The 19,290-nt window shown below is 38.4% G+C and overlaps 3 protein-coding genes across 3 annotated transcripts; 1 reads left to right on the top strand and 2 right to left on the bottom strand.

Moving 5' to 3' along the window:
* Nucleotides 1-4,119: 4,119 nt before the first annotated feature.
* Nucleotides 4,120-6,327, bottom strand: LOC105397223 (adult-specific cuticular protein ACP-20). Its single transcript, XM_048628944.1, has 4 exons — nt 6,126-6,327; nt 5,413-5,619; nt 4,827-4,993; nt 4,120-4,354 (listed from the first exon to the last, which is right to left on the bottom strand). Exons 1-4 carry the CDS (start codon nt 6,204-6,206, stop codon nt 4,297-4,299), a joined length of 513 nt encoding a protein of 170 aa, XP_048484901.1. The 5' UTR covers nt 6,207-6,327; the 3' UTR covers nt 4,120-4,296.
* Nucleotides 6,328-9,599: 3,272 nt separating this feature from the next.
* LOC105398064 (histidine-rich glycoprotein) lies at nt 9,600-11,082 on the top strand. The gene is made up of 4 exons (XM_011570149.3): nt 9,600-9,679; nt 9,757-10,272; nt 10,518-10,684; nt 10,901-11,082. Exons 1-4 carry the CDS (start codon nt 9,668-9,670, stop codon nt 10,968-10,970), a joined length of 765 nt encoding a protein of 254 aa, XP_011568451.3. The 5' UTR covers nt 9,600-9,667; the 3' UTR covers nt 10,971-11,082.
* A 92-nt stretch (nt 11,083-11,174) lies between these two features.
* LOC105392044 (cuticle protein 7) lies at nt 11,175-14,762 on the bottom strand. The gene is made up of 5 exons (XM_038122481.2): nt 14,635-14,762; nt 14,031-14,178; nt 13,170-13,231; nt 12,139-12,305; nt 11,175-11,676 (listed from the first exon to the last, which is right to left on the bottom strand). Exons 1-5 carry the CDS (start codon nt 14,644-14,646, stop codon nt 11,568-11,570), a joined length of 498 nt encoding a protein of 165 aa, XP_037978409.2. The 5' UTR covers nt 14,647-14,762; the 3' UTR covers nt 11,175-11,567.
* Between the last annotated feature and the right edge of the window lie 4,528 nt (nt 14,763-19,290).

Below are 19,290 nucleotides of genomic sequence, written 5' to 3' on the forward strand. Positions count from 1 at the left end.
TCCGGATAGTTGTGGTATCGGTTCCAAATGGCTGGGGTGTTGGTCGTGGTAATAACTTATAGAAGAATGCCCCATTTCTTGTGTGCCAATTTTACCGTTCTGTTTGAAATCCGCTGGCCGTTCATAATGCCATTGAAAGGCGTGTTGGTGCACCGGCTGAGGGTGCTAGCATTGTAGTGATGCTTTTTTTTCCTATTTTGCTGAAGTGGCTTTGCCTGTCTTTGGAAAAATGTGGAGGCGCGTTTCGTCGGTAACATATATTCGGGTTGGGTCATTAATAGCGTCATTGAGGTCTTGTTCGCCAAGTGCTTTTGTGCTCGGGGAACCAATTTCATCTGGTTCACAAGTGCTGGCATTGGTTAGGTACGCCTTCAGCTGTTCAGAAGATAGCATTTGAGTATCTTTTCATAGATGATGATTATGATGATGTCCTCCACGACGTGTCCGTCGACGGCGACACCTTGTCAGTTCCTGGCATGTGCTCGTACGTGGCTTGCGAAGCCGAACTTGGTCTTTTCATAGAGTGAGATGGTGAAAGCCATTTGTCTCCTGGTCTTGCATTCTTGAAGGGACTGCTCCAAGGATTATCTTTAAGGAAAAATGGTAACATCTGTCTTTATCCTGGAGAATCCACACTATCCTAGGCTGATAGTATGCTCCACTAGCGTTTTTATCTTCCTCATCAGCTAATACCGAATCTGGAACAAACTTGGACTTTGTGTTTGAATTCTCTATATTTTAAAAGGTGCTTGCATGTCACCCTGAATTATTTTGGAATGTCTTGTTGATCCTAGTTTGTCTCAGACAAGTGGAATTGCCTTTTCTATACTTTTTTTGCTATCTTGGCGCTTCTTCATCTCGCTGAAAGCTGTAAAAATATATCATATATAATAATACCAGTAACTGACCACCAATTTACCCAATAACTGACCATCTATGTCAGTAAATGGAAGGAGTGAAGATAGAATGCTCATATTTTGACACAAGAAAATGGCACATATGAGCTTTAATATTACGTTCTTATTTTGCCTAAATTCAGCTTCAACCAAAAATCCCAATAACCGACATAGGTGGTCAGTTATTGGAAAATCGCTGTTTTGTCGTCCAGTAACTGTCCACCCCATTAAAAACAATCAAACGGGAAATAACAAGCTGAATCTTATCAAAAACGTAATCTTTATAATTAAATCTATATGGTATAATTTTTTCTTTAAATGATTTCAATTTTTTTCATGGTAAATTTTACGATCAAAAAATTCACTTACCTTAACAAATACGTTAGTCACAACTGCAATTTACTCGGTTCGCGCGCCAACTGAACTTTTTCGATCGCTCACTATCCATCTGTTGGCGGCTGGCAAAATCTTTTGTATCAGTAATGCTCTCAATGAACCACAAAATAGACTGGATGTTCACTAGATGGCCCTGCTTGGCTATATTTTTTATTTATTGGAGTTGAAGAGGAAGGTGGTCAGTTACTGGCACATGGTCAGTTACTGGGTGTTTTGCCCTACATTGATTATAAAAAAGCATATGACTCTGTTCCACACTCATGGCTCTTAAAAATTTTGGAAATATATAAATTAAACCCGCAAATAATTAACTTTTTGAAACTAACGATGATCAAATGGACAACACAACTAAAACTAAATGACAGACTGACAGACTTTATTAAAGTTCAAAGGGGCATATTTCAAGGAGATGCACTAAGTCCAATGTGGTTTTGTCTTGCAGTAAATCCACTCTCAAACCTCTTGAACTCGTCCCAATCAGGATTCCGACTTTCTAACAGACCTGACAATAGTAATCATGATCGAAATATTAAAATAAACCACCTTCTTTATATGGATGACATTAAACTTTATGCCTCTACTGAAAGTGAATTAGACCATTTGGCTGAACTTACAGACAAACTATCACAAGATATACACATGGAATTTGGAATTGACAAATGCAAAATAAATTCTGTTAAATCAGGTAAAACTCACCCCCACCAATATGAAACACAATCCGGAACTACAATAGAACCACTTACTGAATCCGAAACTTACAAATATTTAGGGTATAACCAAGCTAAACAAATTCAATACAAAGAAACCAAAGCTAAACTTACTCAACAGTTTAAACATCGTCTTAATGCAATATTAAAAACCCAACTTAACGCAAAAAATATAGTAAAAGCCATAAATACTTACGCAATACCTATATTAACTTATTCTTTTGGCATAATTTTTTGGACCAAAACTGAACTTAAGAACCTTCAGAGAACTATAAACACATCGATGACAAAGCACAGAAAACATCATCCAAGAGCTTGTGTCCAAAGACAGACCCTACCGCGTTGTGAAGGAGGCCGTGGACTAATTGATATAGTGAATTTGCATAACAAACAAATAACAGCACTTAGAACTTACTTCCACATGAAAGCTACAACATCTAATGTCCACGAAGCCATAGTACAGACAGATACTAAATTTACACCATTAAACTTACAAGACAGAAACCCACAGCTAAATGAAACACAAACAGATCATAAAACAAAGATAAGTGAGTGGAATCGGAAGACATTGCATGGACGACACCCCCACGACTTGAGTCAACCAAACGTCGACAAAGAAGCGTCGCACGAGTGGCTCCGTCGAGGTGAGCTGTTCCCAGAGACAGAAGGGTTCCTCATTGCTACTCAAGATCAAGTGATAGAGACCAAAAATTACCAGAAGCATATTATGAAACTCCCTGGCTCGCATACAGACAGATGCCGTAAATGTAATGCCTTGCCTGAAACTATCCAACATATAACTGGTGCCTGCAAAGCGATAGTTCAGACCGACTATAAGCATCGGCATGATCAGGTGGCAAACATCATACACCAAAAACTGGCCATTAAACACAATCTTGCACCTTCACCACCTACTCCGTATTACAAATATACCCCAGAAGTTGTCATTGAGAACTCCACGCACAAACTGTATTTTGACAGAGCCATCCTCACAGATAGAACCATTCACTTCAACAGACCGGACATTACATTAATAGATAAAGTCAACAAATCAGCTCTTATAATAGATATTGCAATCCCTAATACACATAACATGCAAAATACAATAGCAGAAAAACTTACCAAATACACAGATCTTAAAGATGAGGTAATTCGTATGTGGCGACTCAAGACAGCTACCATAGTCCCTATTGTGCTTTCCACGACAGGAGTTATCCCTAAGCAATTAGAAAAATCATTAAAAACGCTCGATCTCCCATCCTACACATACAAATCCCTCCAAAAAGCTACAGTTCTCAATACTTGCCGAATAGTGCGTAAATTTATGCAAACCGACCCAACACATACCCCATGAATCATACTTGGCTTAGGCCCGTGTGGTTCATTATACCAGTTATTTGTATAAATAGCTGAGCTGAACAAAATCAGAATCAAAATAATAATAATAATAATAATATGTGGGGACATCTCACACACGGCCATCCGACCCCAAGCTAGGCAGAGCCTGTGTTATGGGTATCGGACAGCTGATATATCTACACAAATACATAGATAGATACATATTAAATACAAATATCAATTGGCATTACTAACAAAGATGGTTGTTTCAAATCGATTGAACTTTCTTTACAACTAAAAAGTTCTTACGTTCATACTTATCATAGACTTATACTGTAGTTAGTCGTATTATTTATATGATACATACTAACATACATAAAATATGTGATTAGACCCTTCTCCTCTCAAAACTAATTTTAAAATTATTTGTTTCAATATGAGTGGCATATTAAAAATAGCATCTGAAAGTATAAATTTAGGCCAATCGGTGACGAGTGCAGTAGTGTAGGGCAAGCTGACCGGTTCTCGGTCACTGACCACCAATGTCATTGATGAATCAATCACTATGACTCGAAATCGGCTTATTTTATTATTGAGTTTGTATATTATTTAGATGGAGTCCATTGTTGATCATAGTAATTATTATAGAAAAATCTATAAACTGTATTTAAAAAAATCGATGTAAAAAAACATAACTTTGTAAACAAATAAGTAGTATTAGGCAGCTTTTCTCCTGTAATAAGTTCCGTTGCAATGGCACAAACAATATTTAAACAAAAAAGTAATAGTTATTAATGGTTTTATTTATAAGTATAAAAATATCACAAAATCTCAATAAGGTATCAAAAATAACAATAAACATAGGTAGTCAAAGGTAACTGGTAACAAAACAGTACAGTCACAGTATTACAATTATGAGATGCAATGCTGTGGTACAGTGTAATTTGTTTTCAAACTAATCAGTAGTGATGCTTGGGCACCTCGTGGTGGGTGCTGAACTTCACGTCAGCATGGAAACTGTAAAAAAAATATATATTTTAATCAAAACAGTAGTTACGTCATTATGGGTTTCATAATAAAACAAAAGCAGTTTTTCTCACATCTGCTGTACTACCTTATGTGGAAGGAATGGTACATAGTTGTACCAAATATTTGACGATGATGCTTATTATAATATCTATTGATCCCATACTTAAGTCTGTTAGGCCGGAATCTACTCATCAGTTTATTCACGTTACAAACAAATACACAGAGACTTTGAACTTATACCCCGCCCTCTTTCTACTTCAGGCACTGCGGCAAGGGTCTGTTATCGACGTCACCATATTTATCATAAGTCGTGATATAGTGACGTTTATCTACGTCGATAACGAACCATTGCAGCAAGACTAGAGGTTTTATTTTTAGGGTTTTTTTTTGTCACGTCACTCTTTTTGATGAGCGTAAGACTTGGTTTGTTAAATATAATATTAATAATAATAAAACGTACCCGGTGTGTTTGTCGCCGTGGTACTCGACATGTCGCTCGGAGCCGTCGGGCTGGTGCAGGCTGTAGGAGCCCTTCACCACGTCGCCGTCGCGGCTCTCATGCTGCGACTTGTGGTCGCCGGTGTGCGGGTCCGACACCTTGTACTCGAACTCGTACTTGGGGTGCGCCTGACAGGTTCAAGAGATAAATGATGAGGAGAAGGGATTGAATGTTGTTTGAAATGGACAAATAAGCTTTTGAAACTTTGTTACAGGTTGGCTAGTAGAAAGGGCTTTAAGGCCACCCGATTGGGCATCAGTAAATTTTACAATCATTTTAAATAAACAAACAGCACAACAATATCAGTGGCATTGGGCTGGTCATATCTGCCGAAGAACGGATAACCATTCGGGTAGAGGAGTTCTCGAGTGGAGACCACGAACAAGAAAACGCAGCGTGGCTGCCCGGCAGACCGACGACCTTAGGTGGGTAGCCGGTAGTAGCTGGATGAGGAAGGCCGAGGACCGAGTGTTGTGGCGCTCCTTAGGAGAGGCTTATGTCCAGCAGTGGATGATTAGTGGCTGATGATGATAACAAAATCCCTTACATAGTAGTCATGGTGGTCACCGTGGCCATGTGCGTAGCCGTCTTGGCCGTTGTAGCCGTAGTGGCCGTCGTGGCCGTCGTGGCCGTAGTGCACCACGTGCGCGGGCCCGTCGTGGCGGTAGATGTGCTGGGACGAGAACGCGTGCCCGTGGCCGCCGTGGCCATACTGAGCGGCGGCGAGCGCGGCGAGAGCCGCGAGGCAGATGATCTGGAAATAATATTTATGACCATTGGGTTATTGTTTTTCGAGGCTTGTGGAGTGTTAGCACAGAGAAGCTTTTGCTTCGTTGTAAGTCCTATGGCTCAGGAGTTTCTTGCCTCCGTTCTTCTCTAAAGAGAAAGAGCCTCCTTTTCAAGCAGAGAGTAGTTTGTAAAAAATGTCTACCAAAAATTTTAAAGTTTATACCATTTATAAAAGCATGTAGCTTTGACTTTGAGGCATAAGTATGCCTATGATGATTTTCTGCAGGATCATCTATTAATAGACGCACGTTGGCTAATGGGAGTTAAACCTTTGATGTTGGAAGCTATGAAGGTACCTACACTTTAAAGTTTGAAAGACAAAATACTATATTATGGATATCTTTTTTTGCACTTGTCCTAAGTCAAGAAGAAAACTTCACTTTTAATTTAATTTAAGGTTTTTGAAATATTTGCGATTCTTTGATCCCACGAGATAATGCATAAATTTATATAATTTTATTATTGTTTTACCTTTGAGAACATTTTGATTTTTGGATTGATTTGTTTTTGTGTTGTTATCACAAAATGCAGTTGGAAACTGATACTTTGCATCTAAATCTTAGTTCTTTTATATCAAGCACAAGGGTGTCCAAGGCAACGTTAGTTTCACTATAAAACAAATTAAACACGCAAAAACTATGGCACGGGCTAGTATGCATTGGCTGCAAATATTTCGTAAATACGACATGCTATCGAGTTGGACTATGTGGCATTGTCACTGATTTCCATTACATTAACAAGAAATTATGCAAGTTTAACTATTGCTATTATTACAGTGACACGAACCAATACCACCGGCCTTCCAGTGATTAAAACCCTAACTCAATGCGTATAAAAGCGTATATAAACGCATACACAATTGTTCTGACTGGACAGAAGTAGCTCAATTTGTTTTGCCTACACATCGATACATTTTTTTAATAACATGTTAGGATTGCTTGTTTTTTACAGTATGTAGAGACAAACCTTCCCCTGCATATCTATACATCTAGGATATACAGTTAAATCATGAAAGTCGTCAGTAATAAAATTAATTGTTGGGAATGAGTTATGATGTTATCATCATACAATTGTATAGTTGCCAAAATACGAGCAATACAACGATGTCTCACGAAGATTCATCTCATTCATATTTAAGTACATCATGATTTTTAGTAAATTATTATTATAACCACTTACAACGCGTATCAAAACGCCCATCTGATTATATCAACATAAAATTTAAAAGTATATCAAACATTGTGAAAAAATGTTCTATGATAGTAGTAAGTCAAGAACTGAGTGACTACACAAAGATGTATTCTTTGTAGATGAAACTATATTATAGTTTATTTTCTTTAGTCTAGTAGCTTTAGAGCAGCAATCAATAATATTTCTATACAGGTCACAAAAAGGTTATAGTAAGCTGAAAGGAAGTTTTAATCAGGGAATCATCCTCAAAAAAATTTACACTAGAACTTTTTAAAATTAAAAAAAAAAAAAATGTTCCTCTACATAAAACTTTGTCTGTCACGTGATTTTTTTTACTATGGGGGCTTGATTTGCGGGGAGCAGTTTCTTTTCCACGAATTTCTAAAAGTCCTAGAACAAAAGTTGATGAGAATGACTTCCTGAGTTACTCCCTTTTGGCTAATTATGTCAGTTTTGCAACAAGCTCTATGAATGTAAGTGCATGTAAGCACACTCGCGAGCAATGAAAAAGTTCCACTGACATGGAACTGAACGGAATTATTCAACGGCATTGGTAGGTGGAACTTTGTATGGTATAGTATAAGGACATAATATACTAAGCAAGCGTTGAAATTAAAGTTAAAATGAATTGGCAGGAATCTGAAATAATTTAGATCAACATGTTCAAAAGTCATAGAATTCGTCTTCTTTCGTATAATAAAACTTGGTCTACAGATAATTAAGTTACATATATTTTATTCTACGTAAGCTGATGATAATGCTGATAAGCATCTAAGAAATTAAGATACACTTAGGCGTAACTGAGCATAACCAACAATAGTGTAGCTTCGTAAGAATGTTCAGTAAACCGAAGACAAGGTCATCGTCCGTTACCTCACACTTCGGTATTGCCGCTCTAGATTGAATAAGAGTAAGTAGTTTATAATTAATTTTGCAAACTGCAAAAAAAGTTACTTCTTAACTTTTACATGAGGTGATTGGGCGGATAATTATTGACAACTTTAAACACCTGTCTGGTCATACCCTGTTAACTTTCTAGTTAGTTATAAGACTAGCGGCACACATCGAGTTTTTTTTTTATCCGGGTCCTAGGTAGGTTTCGTTTTGTTTCAGTGAGAGTGCCATTACAAGTGCTTATAACGAAATGAATATTGTACTGTGTTTTTATGAACAAAATTTAAGACTGAACAATTTGCAATGGTGTTGTCAGTGTTCAGTGTGCTCCAAAACATACTGGTTTCACCTTCGCTCCATTCATCAGTCTATACCTAATAGTATAGTATTGTAATAGTATGGTAATAGCTATAAATATATCAAGGTATATGCCTGTATGAATTTCCGAGGTAAATAGCAGATTTTCATGCCAACTGCTCTAAAGCGCCGATTATCGTTAATTTGCCAGTAGTAAAGTTTCCCGCACAATAATACTAAACGAATTTACGATCGTTTATGAATCGAAGAGATTGTGTTGCATACTCGTTCCACTTATGCAGTGCGTCTCAGGTGTGGTGGCAAGTGAGTGTGCAGGTGCCTTTATTCCGGTATAGGTGCTTGTATGTAACTCTATGCTTGTGGTATGACACTGGTTTCCTTTACTGTCCTAATAAATAATCAATAATATACGTTCATAAGGAAGATACTACTTCTCTATTGATATTTGAAGTCAGGCCAGATGCATAAAAAATATAGTATATGATAAAAAAGACAAACTATATAACAACCACAGTCCTTTTACTCTCATAGTTTAAGCAGTAAATTAAGAGTAAATTACAAGTCCAAGTCTTAATAAAGTAATCAACACAATACATGGGCTCATTAGGTAACTTGCTCCATTAAATCTGTAGCGCAAATAAATTTAATCGACAATGGACCGAGAAACATCAATCACAGGAAAACATAATGTCGATAGATTTTGTTACCTCAAGACACGATTGAATAACGGATGTACAGTCAGCAAAAGGGATATCTCTCATCCTTAATTCCTACAATTTCATATGAAAATGTTTTGGCTGAGCTGGTTCCAAAGGCACAATACCCATAATAATTATAGTACCTACTTAGGTTGAAAGTTATTTGTTCACTCTACTTACTAGTTATTTAGTGATAGTACGGAAGTAACGATTTGTGTACGTACAAATACGGTACGTTTGTAGAATATTTTATACAAAAAAACGTCTGTCCGCTGACTTTTTACCTTAGTTATAAGATTTCTACGTGCAATAGAATATAAAAGCCTACTTAAAGGTTTTGTTACTAGCATGCATTGACGATGCTTGATTAATATGTAGTAGGAAAGGTAGGTAATTATTTAGTAATGGGCATTATAATAATGGTTTGTTACATTGTACAATATCATTGCAAAAGAAACAATAATGCTTCTTATTTTTTGAAAATTGATTGAAGTAAACATTGCGTTTCATTTTAATTATAATTTACTGCTTACTGAAACAGATTTACGCCGCACTTAATAATTTAGATTGACCTTTATTCGAGTGCGACATTGCTTTTACCGCCTGCAATAGCCCAGTATCCACGATATTACTGGCATTATGTTGCGGATTGGATTTATATTTTAATATCCAATTACAGATAACAATTGTTTTACTTTTAATTCGCAGTGCAGTGCTCTAGTTTAGAGACGAGCTTCATATTTTTGATTACGCAAGTTACGTCACACGGTATGGCCCGGCGGCGGCGTATACATGGCACTCGATGCCAACCGAATGTTACATTTCAGCTCGCGTAACCATCTCACTATATATTGAGCTAATCTTTATGTTAATTATCAGTTCACAATTGAGACTCCAAAGAGTAACATCAAAATGTTCTCCAAAGTATGTTGCTTTTTCCTGTTTGAAAAATACGTTTATTCTCTCTTTTTACCTAAATTAATCCTTTAACTTTTCCGCAGATTTTGATCCTAGCGCTGGCGGTGACAGCTTCAGTAGCTGAGGAGCATGGCCACAACCATGGTCATGGCTACAGTGTGGAGGCGCTGGTGAACCACGAGGCTCCCTCGCAGGAGTACACCTACGCGTCGGCGCCGCAGTACCACCAGCAGTCGGGACAGGAGGCCAGCCACGAGCAGTACCAGCACTACCAGTCTCACGAGGAGAAGGAGCCGGCGCCGGTCTACCAATACGTGCCAGCCTATGAAGAGCCGCAACAGCATTACCAAGTTCAGGAGCAGCCGCAACAACACGCGGCCATCCAGAGCGCTCACGAGAATGGTCATTACGCTGCTCAGCAACACGAGCCAGCTCACCAGGAGTACGCCCATCCCGCTCCCTCCCACGCCGCCGCTCACGCTCCGTCTCACGCCAACTCTCACGCCACCACGAGCCAGCACTTCAACCTGCATCAGGTCCCCGCCCACCAGCAGGCCGAGCACGGACACCACGACGACGAACACCACGTCGACTATTACGTAAGTATCAACTACATGATAGACAATCTAAAAATTATTATTTACATTCGTTATGCAGCCGGCCCGATCACGGCAGAGGGGATGTATGTGTCCGATTTTGCAATCGAAAGCTATAGATTCGCAGTTCCGGCATCAGCTTTGCCTTTCACGGAATATGTTAACTGTGATTGAGATTCTGCGGACGTTTAATCTGATTAAGACGGATAAGTTTTAGGAATGTTACCTAATGTTGTTTGTTATTCCAGGCATACCCTAAGTACCAGTACGAGTACAAAGTGGAGGACCCGCACACCGGGGACAACAAGTTCCAGCAGGAGAGCCGCGACGGAGACGTGGTGAAGGGGGTCTACTCCCTGCACGAGGCTGACGGCTCCATCAGGACTGTGGAGTACACTTCAGACAAACATAATGGGTAAGCCACTTTCACAATTTTGAAAATTCCACAAAACACATGACTTGCAAAATTAAGTTTGTTCAACAATCAACCGACGGCATCAGCGATAAAGCGAATTAACAAGATAATTTGTGCTATTTCACATAGTGCACTCTCATTGTCTAGTCACTGTAATTGAATTTATTGTGTAAAAAGCTAAACTACATATTAATCTTCATACTATCTTTGTTTCAGTTTCAATGCCGTAGTGAAGCATTCGGGCCCGAGCCACTCTGTTCACATCGAAAGCCATCATAATAACTAGAAAATATCAGTAGATGTTAATAGTTAATAGACTGAATGTGATATGTAGAATAGAAAACGTTGTTACTATATTTATAATAAACGCAGTATTACATTAGCTTGCTACTGTATAATTTGTTGTGTTATTTACCAATATGTCAGCTACATAATATTAAATATTGTATTAGTAGTTTAAAGTAAATGAAAGACAAGAGTTACATGAAAATTCTATATTATTTAACTTCGTTCAGTCACAAAAAGCAACTCTTCAATCCGGCAGCGTCGTAACAAACGTTTCACAAAATGTATTCAATACACAATACGAGGCGTTTTTACTAAACTAATACAACAAGTTTGGAAAATCAAGTGAGACAAGACTTACATACTATCAGAAAATTATAATACAAAAGTTAGCCTCCAAACGGAAGCGTTTTACAGCAGTGAGAAGTCAGAGGTCTAACTTATTTGGGCCTTGAAGTCCCGAGTGGAAATACACCTTATGAAACGCCGTGCTTCACTTCTTCGAACTACTTATACTCTTATAGCGTTGTCCATCCGTCCGTTCTTAAGCTAAGTATTGTGAGTAATAAATAGGTGTCGTCGAGGTGGTGGCGGTGAGTTAGCCGTAGAGGTGTCCGTGGCTGTAGGGGGCGGCAACCACCGACTTGACGATGGGGGCGGGCGCGGGGTGCGCCGCGTGGCCGGCCCGGCTCACTACTGCGTTGAATCTGGAAGAGTGAGGCAAATAATTGGGTCAGTTGAAAAGCTAGTTTGCAATTGCCATAATGACGATTTCAAATTACCACTGAGCACCTAAGCTTCGTCCGTTGCAATCGATGACGTATTTGTCGACTGCGGCTACGCTGATTCCACCATAATCATCATCATCAGCCAATAATCATCCACTGCTGGACATAGGCCTCTCCTAAAGGCCTCTACACACCAAAGCCGCTGACCCGGCGGCATAGTACAAAATGAGGCCGGCGGGTTGAGCAGGCGGCCTGAGCCGCCGGGTCAGCGGCTTTGGTGTGTAGAGGCCTTAAGGAGCGCCACTACACTCGGTCCTCGGCCGTCCTCATCCAGCCACTACCGGCTGCCCGTCTAAGGTCATCACTCCAGCGGGCAGGAGGGCGTCCCATGCTGCGTTTGCTTGTTCGTAGTCTTAACTTATCACCTAGCAAACAACCTACCCATTGTGGTCGTCAGCGGAGTAGTTGACAGTGCGCACGGTGCCATCAGGCTCGACCAGCGAGTACTGTCCCTTCACCACGTCTCCGTCGCGGCTCTCCCATTGGCTCTTCTGGTCGCCGGTGTAGCCGTCGGCGACCCCGTAGTTGAACGTGTAGCGGGGGTGCGCCTGGAAGTGTAGGGATAAGTTAGAGTATATGGAGACATATTAGTAAATATAGTTCAGCTGTAGCCTATTATCGTATTTCCGATACTGGGAAAATCTCTGAAACTTCAGAGTTTCTCATCAGTAAGTTTTACTATTCTTGTCCATAGGCTGCACCGATTTTTATTTCATTCATAGTATGTGTTTTAAGTATAACGGTATACCTACCTAATATACCGATTATTAGAAACTAAGTTAAAATTGAAACAGTATATTCTGATAGATTAAATTTCACAAACGAAGATATCTGTTATTATAGTTACTTCTATATGTCAATAGTTATTTCAAAATCTATAATATCACTCTCATAAACTCGTGATTACTAAACATTGACTACATCAAAAATAAGTAAAGCAAGTTACTTCCGAGTTTGAACTTCCGACATAGAAAGCATATTTTTACTAGTCATTCATTATAATATCATGGTCTACATCTAAACTAGATTGAAAATAAATCTAAATATCTTACGACACAAATCACCGGTGACGCGTAGTTCGTAGGTACTTTATTTCTAACAGGAAAACTAGAGCCTACTTACTGCTCTACATTTCGCTCTATATTGTTAGCAATTCTACCAAGAGAAAAAGATGAATCATGGATCTAATAATACCTAAGTACTATGATATTGTGCAATTGATTGATAGTAATGGTAACATCTATGTATATTATCTAAGCGCTTTATGTGTGCTAGACTTTTGGTCATCATTTGGCTCGAAGTAACTTGGTGCTTACGGACACAATTGTGATTTTATTGTGCCTCGTTTTCACGTCTATGGCGTGTTGATAAATCAGATTAATCAAACTAAAATAAAATATATTTATACTAACGTAAATGTCAGCTGGGGCGACCGCGTGAGCGACGGGAGCCGCAGCTACCAACCCTGCGTGACCTGTAACCAGTAAAATAAATAAAAATAATAAATTTATTTAAAGTAAATACATACATTCACGAGCAATGAAAAGTGTCAATGATATAATATGGAACGGCAATGGCAAGTCTTAGTGGAACCTTTTCATTGCACGTGAGTGTATTATAATAAAACTATTATGCTATTATTTAGATAGAAAAGAATCAGACATAATTAAGATCGTGCACAAAAACTATCGTATGTGTAAAAAAGGTAAACTTGTATTTTGTTTACATAGTAACGTAATATGATGATGGGGTGAAATTACTACACTGTAACATCGGTACCATAGATCTGATGGCACAGTAGTTAGTAAGTATGACTGTTTATCAAGGGTTTTTGATTCCCATGTGGGATACCTACAGTCGAAGAAGTCGAGTCACTTTCGTTTCAACGGTGGGATATGTTCCTTTTATCTCTACCATCCAAAACTTGTCCGGTAGACATTGCTTGAAGCAATAAGGCCGCCTTTTTGTATTTTCTTTTGGTTCACCAAGAACGACTTATAAAGAACTAGCTGTTCCCGCGCGCTTCACTTCGCCTTAAAAAGTTTTCCCGTGGGAATTCCATCATCATCAATAAAAAGTAGCCTATGTTCTTTCCCAGGGTCTAGACCGTATGTATACCAAATTTCATTCAAATCCGTTCAGTAGTTTTGGCGTGAAAGAGTAACAGACAGACAGACAGACAGACACAGTTACTTTCGCATTTATAATATTAGTTAGGATAATGAAGGAAATTAGTTAATATTAATTGTATTGCATGTATAAAAGTAGCTTACCGTATCCATAGCTGAGCCCGAAGCCAGGGGCGGCAAACCCGTGGCCGGCGAGGGCCGGGCCCGCCAGCCCCGCGTACCCGTGGCCCAGCAGGCCTCCGGGCAGCAGGCCGGCCGACGCCACGGTCGCCACCGCGAGGGTTAGACACACCTGCACGGGGATTAGGGCAAGGGTAAGGAATTGAATATAAAATGGGTAAGTATATTGAAAAAAGTATGAACTACCTAGGTATGTGGAAAGTCTGTAAAATATTATTATTTTAGTGAAATTTGCTTGATATAAATCTACAGGGTCCTGCTTCGGGTTATTAGGACTGTAAAATTACTTCTAAGAAAAAAAACTCTGTCTATTGTCTAGCCATGACTGACAAAGTTGGTAAGTATGACACTTTTACTAAAGGATAGTAAAAGCCGCCTTTATTTAGGTAGGTGCTAATAAAACTGACTATGAAACCTCTTATGTACCTGCATAACTATTTCCCGGATTTTTTTAAAAGTTTTATAAAATAAAATATAATTTTTCATTTAGTTTTACTTATATGCCACTAAAAATCGAAATCACTCACTTCCCTACAGTTTAATCTTATCACAAGCACGAGTCCTTTACCTTAGTGAACATTTTCGTCAGAAAATTCTAATCCAAGAACTGTATAGCACTGGGGCACTGTACTGTGTTCTGTGTCAAAATACTAGACCACCGGGGCTTATATACGGACACTATGTCCTATAGGGTCTGGCATACAGCCTGTGTTCTTATATGTACGAAAACTAAGCTAACTATAGGTATGTGAGGTGGGCGCTGCCCGCGAGCAAACTAGTTGCGTTGGCTAGGGTAGATACGCCCCGCTGGATTATTGAGAGAAACATTATATTCATTTTCAAACACTTATTAGGTATAACTTTCACACTCCAAAAGAATCCCATTTTTTTTTAATCCGTCAGATGATGCCAAATAATCAGAACAATAATACATAATCATCACATGTCTGATCTGAAAATCGCTAGACGTAAATGTAAGGAAAATGTTGTATTTCTGTATCAACCGAAAGGTTTGATAGTTCAATATTTTCAATTTTGTAGAGTCTGCCGAGCTTGAAAGCTCACACAACTCAGTTTCAGTTCACTTCTGCTGAGAATAGAATGAAAAGAGAGGGAAAGGTAATTATTTTATTGTTAAGTAAGATAATTTTGTCAATAAAATTCATTAAATTAATCAGTGGAGGTCATACATACTTCGCAGACTGTGTTAATTTTAAATATTTACAGCATTAAGTTCCTGCTGTAACCGTCCCCTATCCACATTATGTTCCTATATCGTTCAACTAAAGTTAACAGATAGACATTATGAATCGTAATACTATATAAATACCCATAGTGCACAAACCAAACGTACTCGTAGAATAAATTAAAGTGGCGCAGTAGGTTACGGCAATTTATTGTAAGTCACATAATTTGAGCTTGACTAAGACAATGAACGTGCTCTGCACGGCCCCGTATGGCCCCGTTGTCCTCCGCTCCGCATCATTATTTTATATGAATATCCGTTCAGCTCTGCCCCGCTCCGCTCGTGCTGTTTCCATTGAAGCGGAGCGGAGATTTCGAGCATTGTGATTGGACAATTCATGCACCGCTAAGCACCGCTCCGCCCAGCTCCGCGTCAATGGAAACGCAGCCTTACTTTCAAAACCATAGAGCTTTTTGACACTTTAAAAAAGATTTCCAAATGACGTTGTAATATACGAATTTCGTATGTTTCAAAGTCATTTTTAAATGTCCTCATAACATTAAAGACGAATTGGGGGGCTATTTTTAACACTATAAAATATTGAATTAAATTCATAAATTTTCAGTAAATTTATTTCTTATCGAAATGGGTAAGTACATCTACATAACTTTAATTGACTTGGTAATGTTGTATTGGCACTTAATCCTTATTAAAGTTGGATTTAAATTGGACTTGCGAAACTGTAAGCTTATTTCTAATGCAGTATTTATTCAAATGAGTAGGTTACACACATAAATTATGATTTGGATTTGCAATAAATTCCATGTGATTAGTATGATTTGTGGGTGACACCACGTGACGAATTGTCACCGAATAACGTCGCGTGGAAATATCGCTTGCGGAATAAATGGAGCCTTACCTAATTACGAATATACATGTCATGTTATATAAACTTATTTGCATATTTTACTTTGAGATAATTTGCACCGGTTTGCATATAAAATTGTCGCTTAGAACCATTACTTTAATATGTGTTGCTATTTAAATTTGCACGCATATTAATGGCGTGTTTAGAAATGCTTATGTCCGTCTGTCTGTTAGACTTTTAATCAAATCCGATGAGTGTCTTTTGAATTTATTCTGCAACATTACCAGTAATTGACGTAATGACCAATTAAAGTCTTGCATTTCTGTTTCTCTTAAACTATAAATACCGAAGCCATTTAGAATTATTGCACTGCAAGATCAAATCATAACTTGTGTTTCACAGCTTGAAGTAATTAAACATTACATTTTATCTGTCTTTAAAGAACAGTTAGGCAACAATGTGGGTACGTCAGTTCCCGATTAGTCGTTTTTGTTTGGTAACTGAGATCGTAAAGTTCTGTAAACTCGACTAGATAATATTAAATTCGATAACAAATTGCCCCAGTATCATACAAATCAGGCAGCGGCAGCGCTGGTATTTGGAGCATTCTCGCACACACGGCCTACTCGTATGTGTTCTCAATGTTTATTGATAGGGGCTAGTATTATCGGACAACTTCTACTAGGGTCTAGTCGTACTAAAAGTGTATTAATATAAATATACAAAATTACTACAAGGATGAATAAATGACAGTTTTAATAATGATATACTATAAGGATGAAAATATGTTTCAGTTTTAAAAATGAAGCAGTTTTTGTCTTTCCGAAATTTATTCCAGGTTCATTGTGGTAAAATATTGAGGTACCTATGTAGATCAAGGTAAGTGTCGTTGGCGTTTTTTATTAATCCACATTAAACTAAGTAATTTAAATTGGAACCAAGCCCTTAAAACCTGAATTTATGCTTGTAAACTTTTTTTGCTTCAAAAAAGGCCGCTTTAACCTTCAGCAAGCTATTGAATGTTTTCGAAAGTTACGTATTACAATGTCTTTTTGAACTGAATATTTTTTTTCTTATATAATAATGAGTACCAGGGTCTGAAACTAAGTACTTTTATTAATACTATAAGATAAAATTTATTCTACTATGTATATTTTAAATGCGAAAGTTTGTAAGTATGGATTTGTAAATCTTTTACGGGACAACAGCTGATAAAAAAAAAATAGATACTATTAGTAGTGTAGTAACATTCTAGGCTAACTCAGTGTATTTTAATTCTATTCCGGAATCCCTGAAAACTCCTTAAGAAGTTTGCTCACTCGTCTATAAAATTTAGCAGCCCTGTTATGTCATACTCCTATGTTTAAGGTTGCCTGTAAGAGATTGCTCTTAGCGATAAGGCCGCCTATTGTTCATTGTTTCTAGTTTATAAGTATTGTCTGTAACTATGTTTTCATATTTGTGGTGACCATTAAAGTTATAAGTATTCCATTCTATTCTATTCTACTCCAGTCAGCTGACGTCTACGAATATAGTATAGCTCCCTGTGGTGCCCGGCCTTCAGTGTGTGACGCAAGGACAGGTGCCGGCAGCCGGGAGGCGGCACGATCACCACGCGGCCGCGGGATACTTGCTGACACCAGCGCTAACTACTTTGTCTGGAGGGTTACTCTATACTGACGAAGTACTAACAAACGAGAGTTGTCTCGTGTGACAGTTTACTGCAAAGAGATTGAGTTGTGGTTCGTGCGGCAGCGCTCCAAAACTTAGTTTTTCGTTACAATAAAGTGACCCCCCTGTTTCTGCACGAAGGTGGCCAGTCGAATAGTTGTCGAATTTATTGGTATATTTAAAAGGTAGGCACACTGTACATCATGGTTTTTGTTTACATAATTATATTAGAGTAAAATAAGTAAATTATTTATTTCTTAAGTAAACTTCAACTTTATGAATAAAATAATAGTCTAGACTTACAAATACGGATGGACTGATATAGTTCTGTTCCTGATAAGAATTGTGTTTTTACTATTTGAGGTACATAACCCTAAATTTCTTATGCCAGTATTATGTGATGTCCAATGTCCAGCTCAGTTAATCCATATTCCATAATTCCCACGGTTACCATTCCCAAGTAAGACTGTAGAATATATAATCAAAGTAATTGACCCCAACACATAAGTGGTTTTAATTCACGCAGTTATTAAGTATTGACATTTTGATTTCAATTGGCAGTTTCCGTTAAAAGGCGAATTAATTTATAATCTATTTGGTGGAAAATAGATTAATAAGATGGAGATTTTATCAAAATCTATAGATTACCGGTCAGTTACTTACTTAATGTGTAGATAAATGTTATTTGATGAGATTAATGTTATGTGCTCCAAAATTCTAGCGAAAATTCTGCTACAGCGTATGGCGACGGTGATGGAACCAAAATTCAGAGATGAACAAAGAGGCTTCCGGGTAAACCGCTCCTGTACGGACCAAATAAATGTCTTGCGTATAGTGATTGAACAATGCAGAGAGATGCAAAACGAAGTCTATGCTCTGTTTGTAGATTTTGAAAAAGCGTTCGACACTGTACAATGGGATACTATGTGGAAAGTACTTCGACAGAAGGGCGCACCAGGGAATAATATAAATCTGGTCCGAAACTTGTATGTTGGTTCCACGTGCAGAGTGATACATCGTGGACAGCTGTCTGAAGCTATAAATGTATCTGCTGGGGTTAAACAGGGATGCCTTATGTCACCGTTCCTCTTTCTTGTCGTAATAGACGAAGTGATGCGCAGAGTGGTTAAAGATAAGGAAAGAGGCATACCTTGGCGCCCAAACCGTGACCTCGAAGACATTGATGATGCCGACGACCTATGCTTACTATCCGCAAGCCGGGAGGATCTACAGCAAAAGACCTTGGACTTAGTCACAATATCTGCCGAATATGGAATGCGTGTCAACGTGTATAAGACCAAAGATATGCGAATAAACACAGACGACATAGAACCCATTCAGATTAATGGCAAGAACATAGAACAAGTGGAAAAATTCTGCTAACTCGGTAGCATGATAGATCACAACAGAGGCACGGATATTGACGTCGAGGCGAGGATCAACAAGGCACGAGCAGTGTTCGGACAACTGAAGAACTTCTGGCGTTCCAAGAACATCAA

Source organism: Plutella xylostella, chromosome 22, assembly GCF_932276165.1.
Source record: "Plutella xylostella chromosome 22, ilPluXylo3.1, whole genome shotgun sequence".
Lineage (NCBI taxonomy): Eukaryota > Metazoa > Arthropoda > Insecta > Lepidoptera > Plutellidae > Plutella > Plutella xylostella.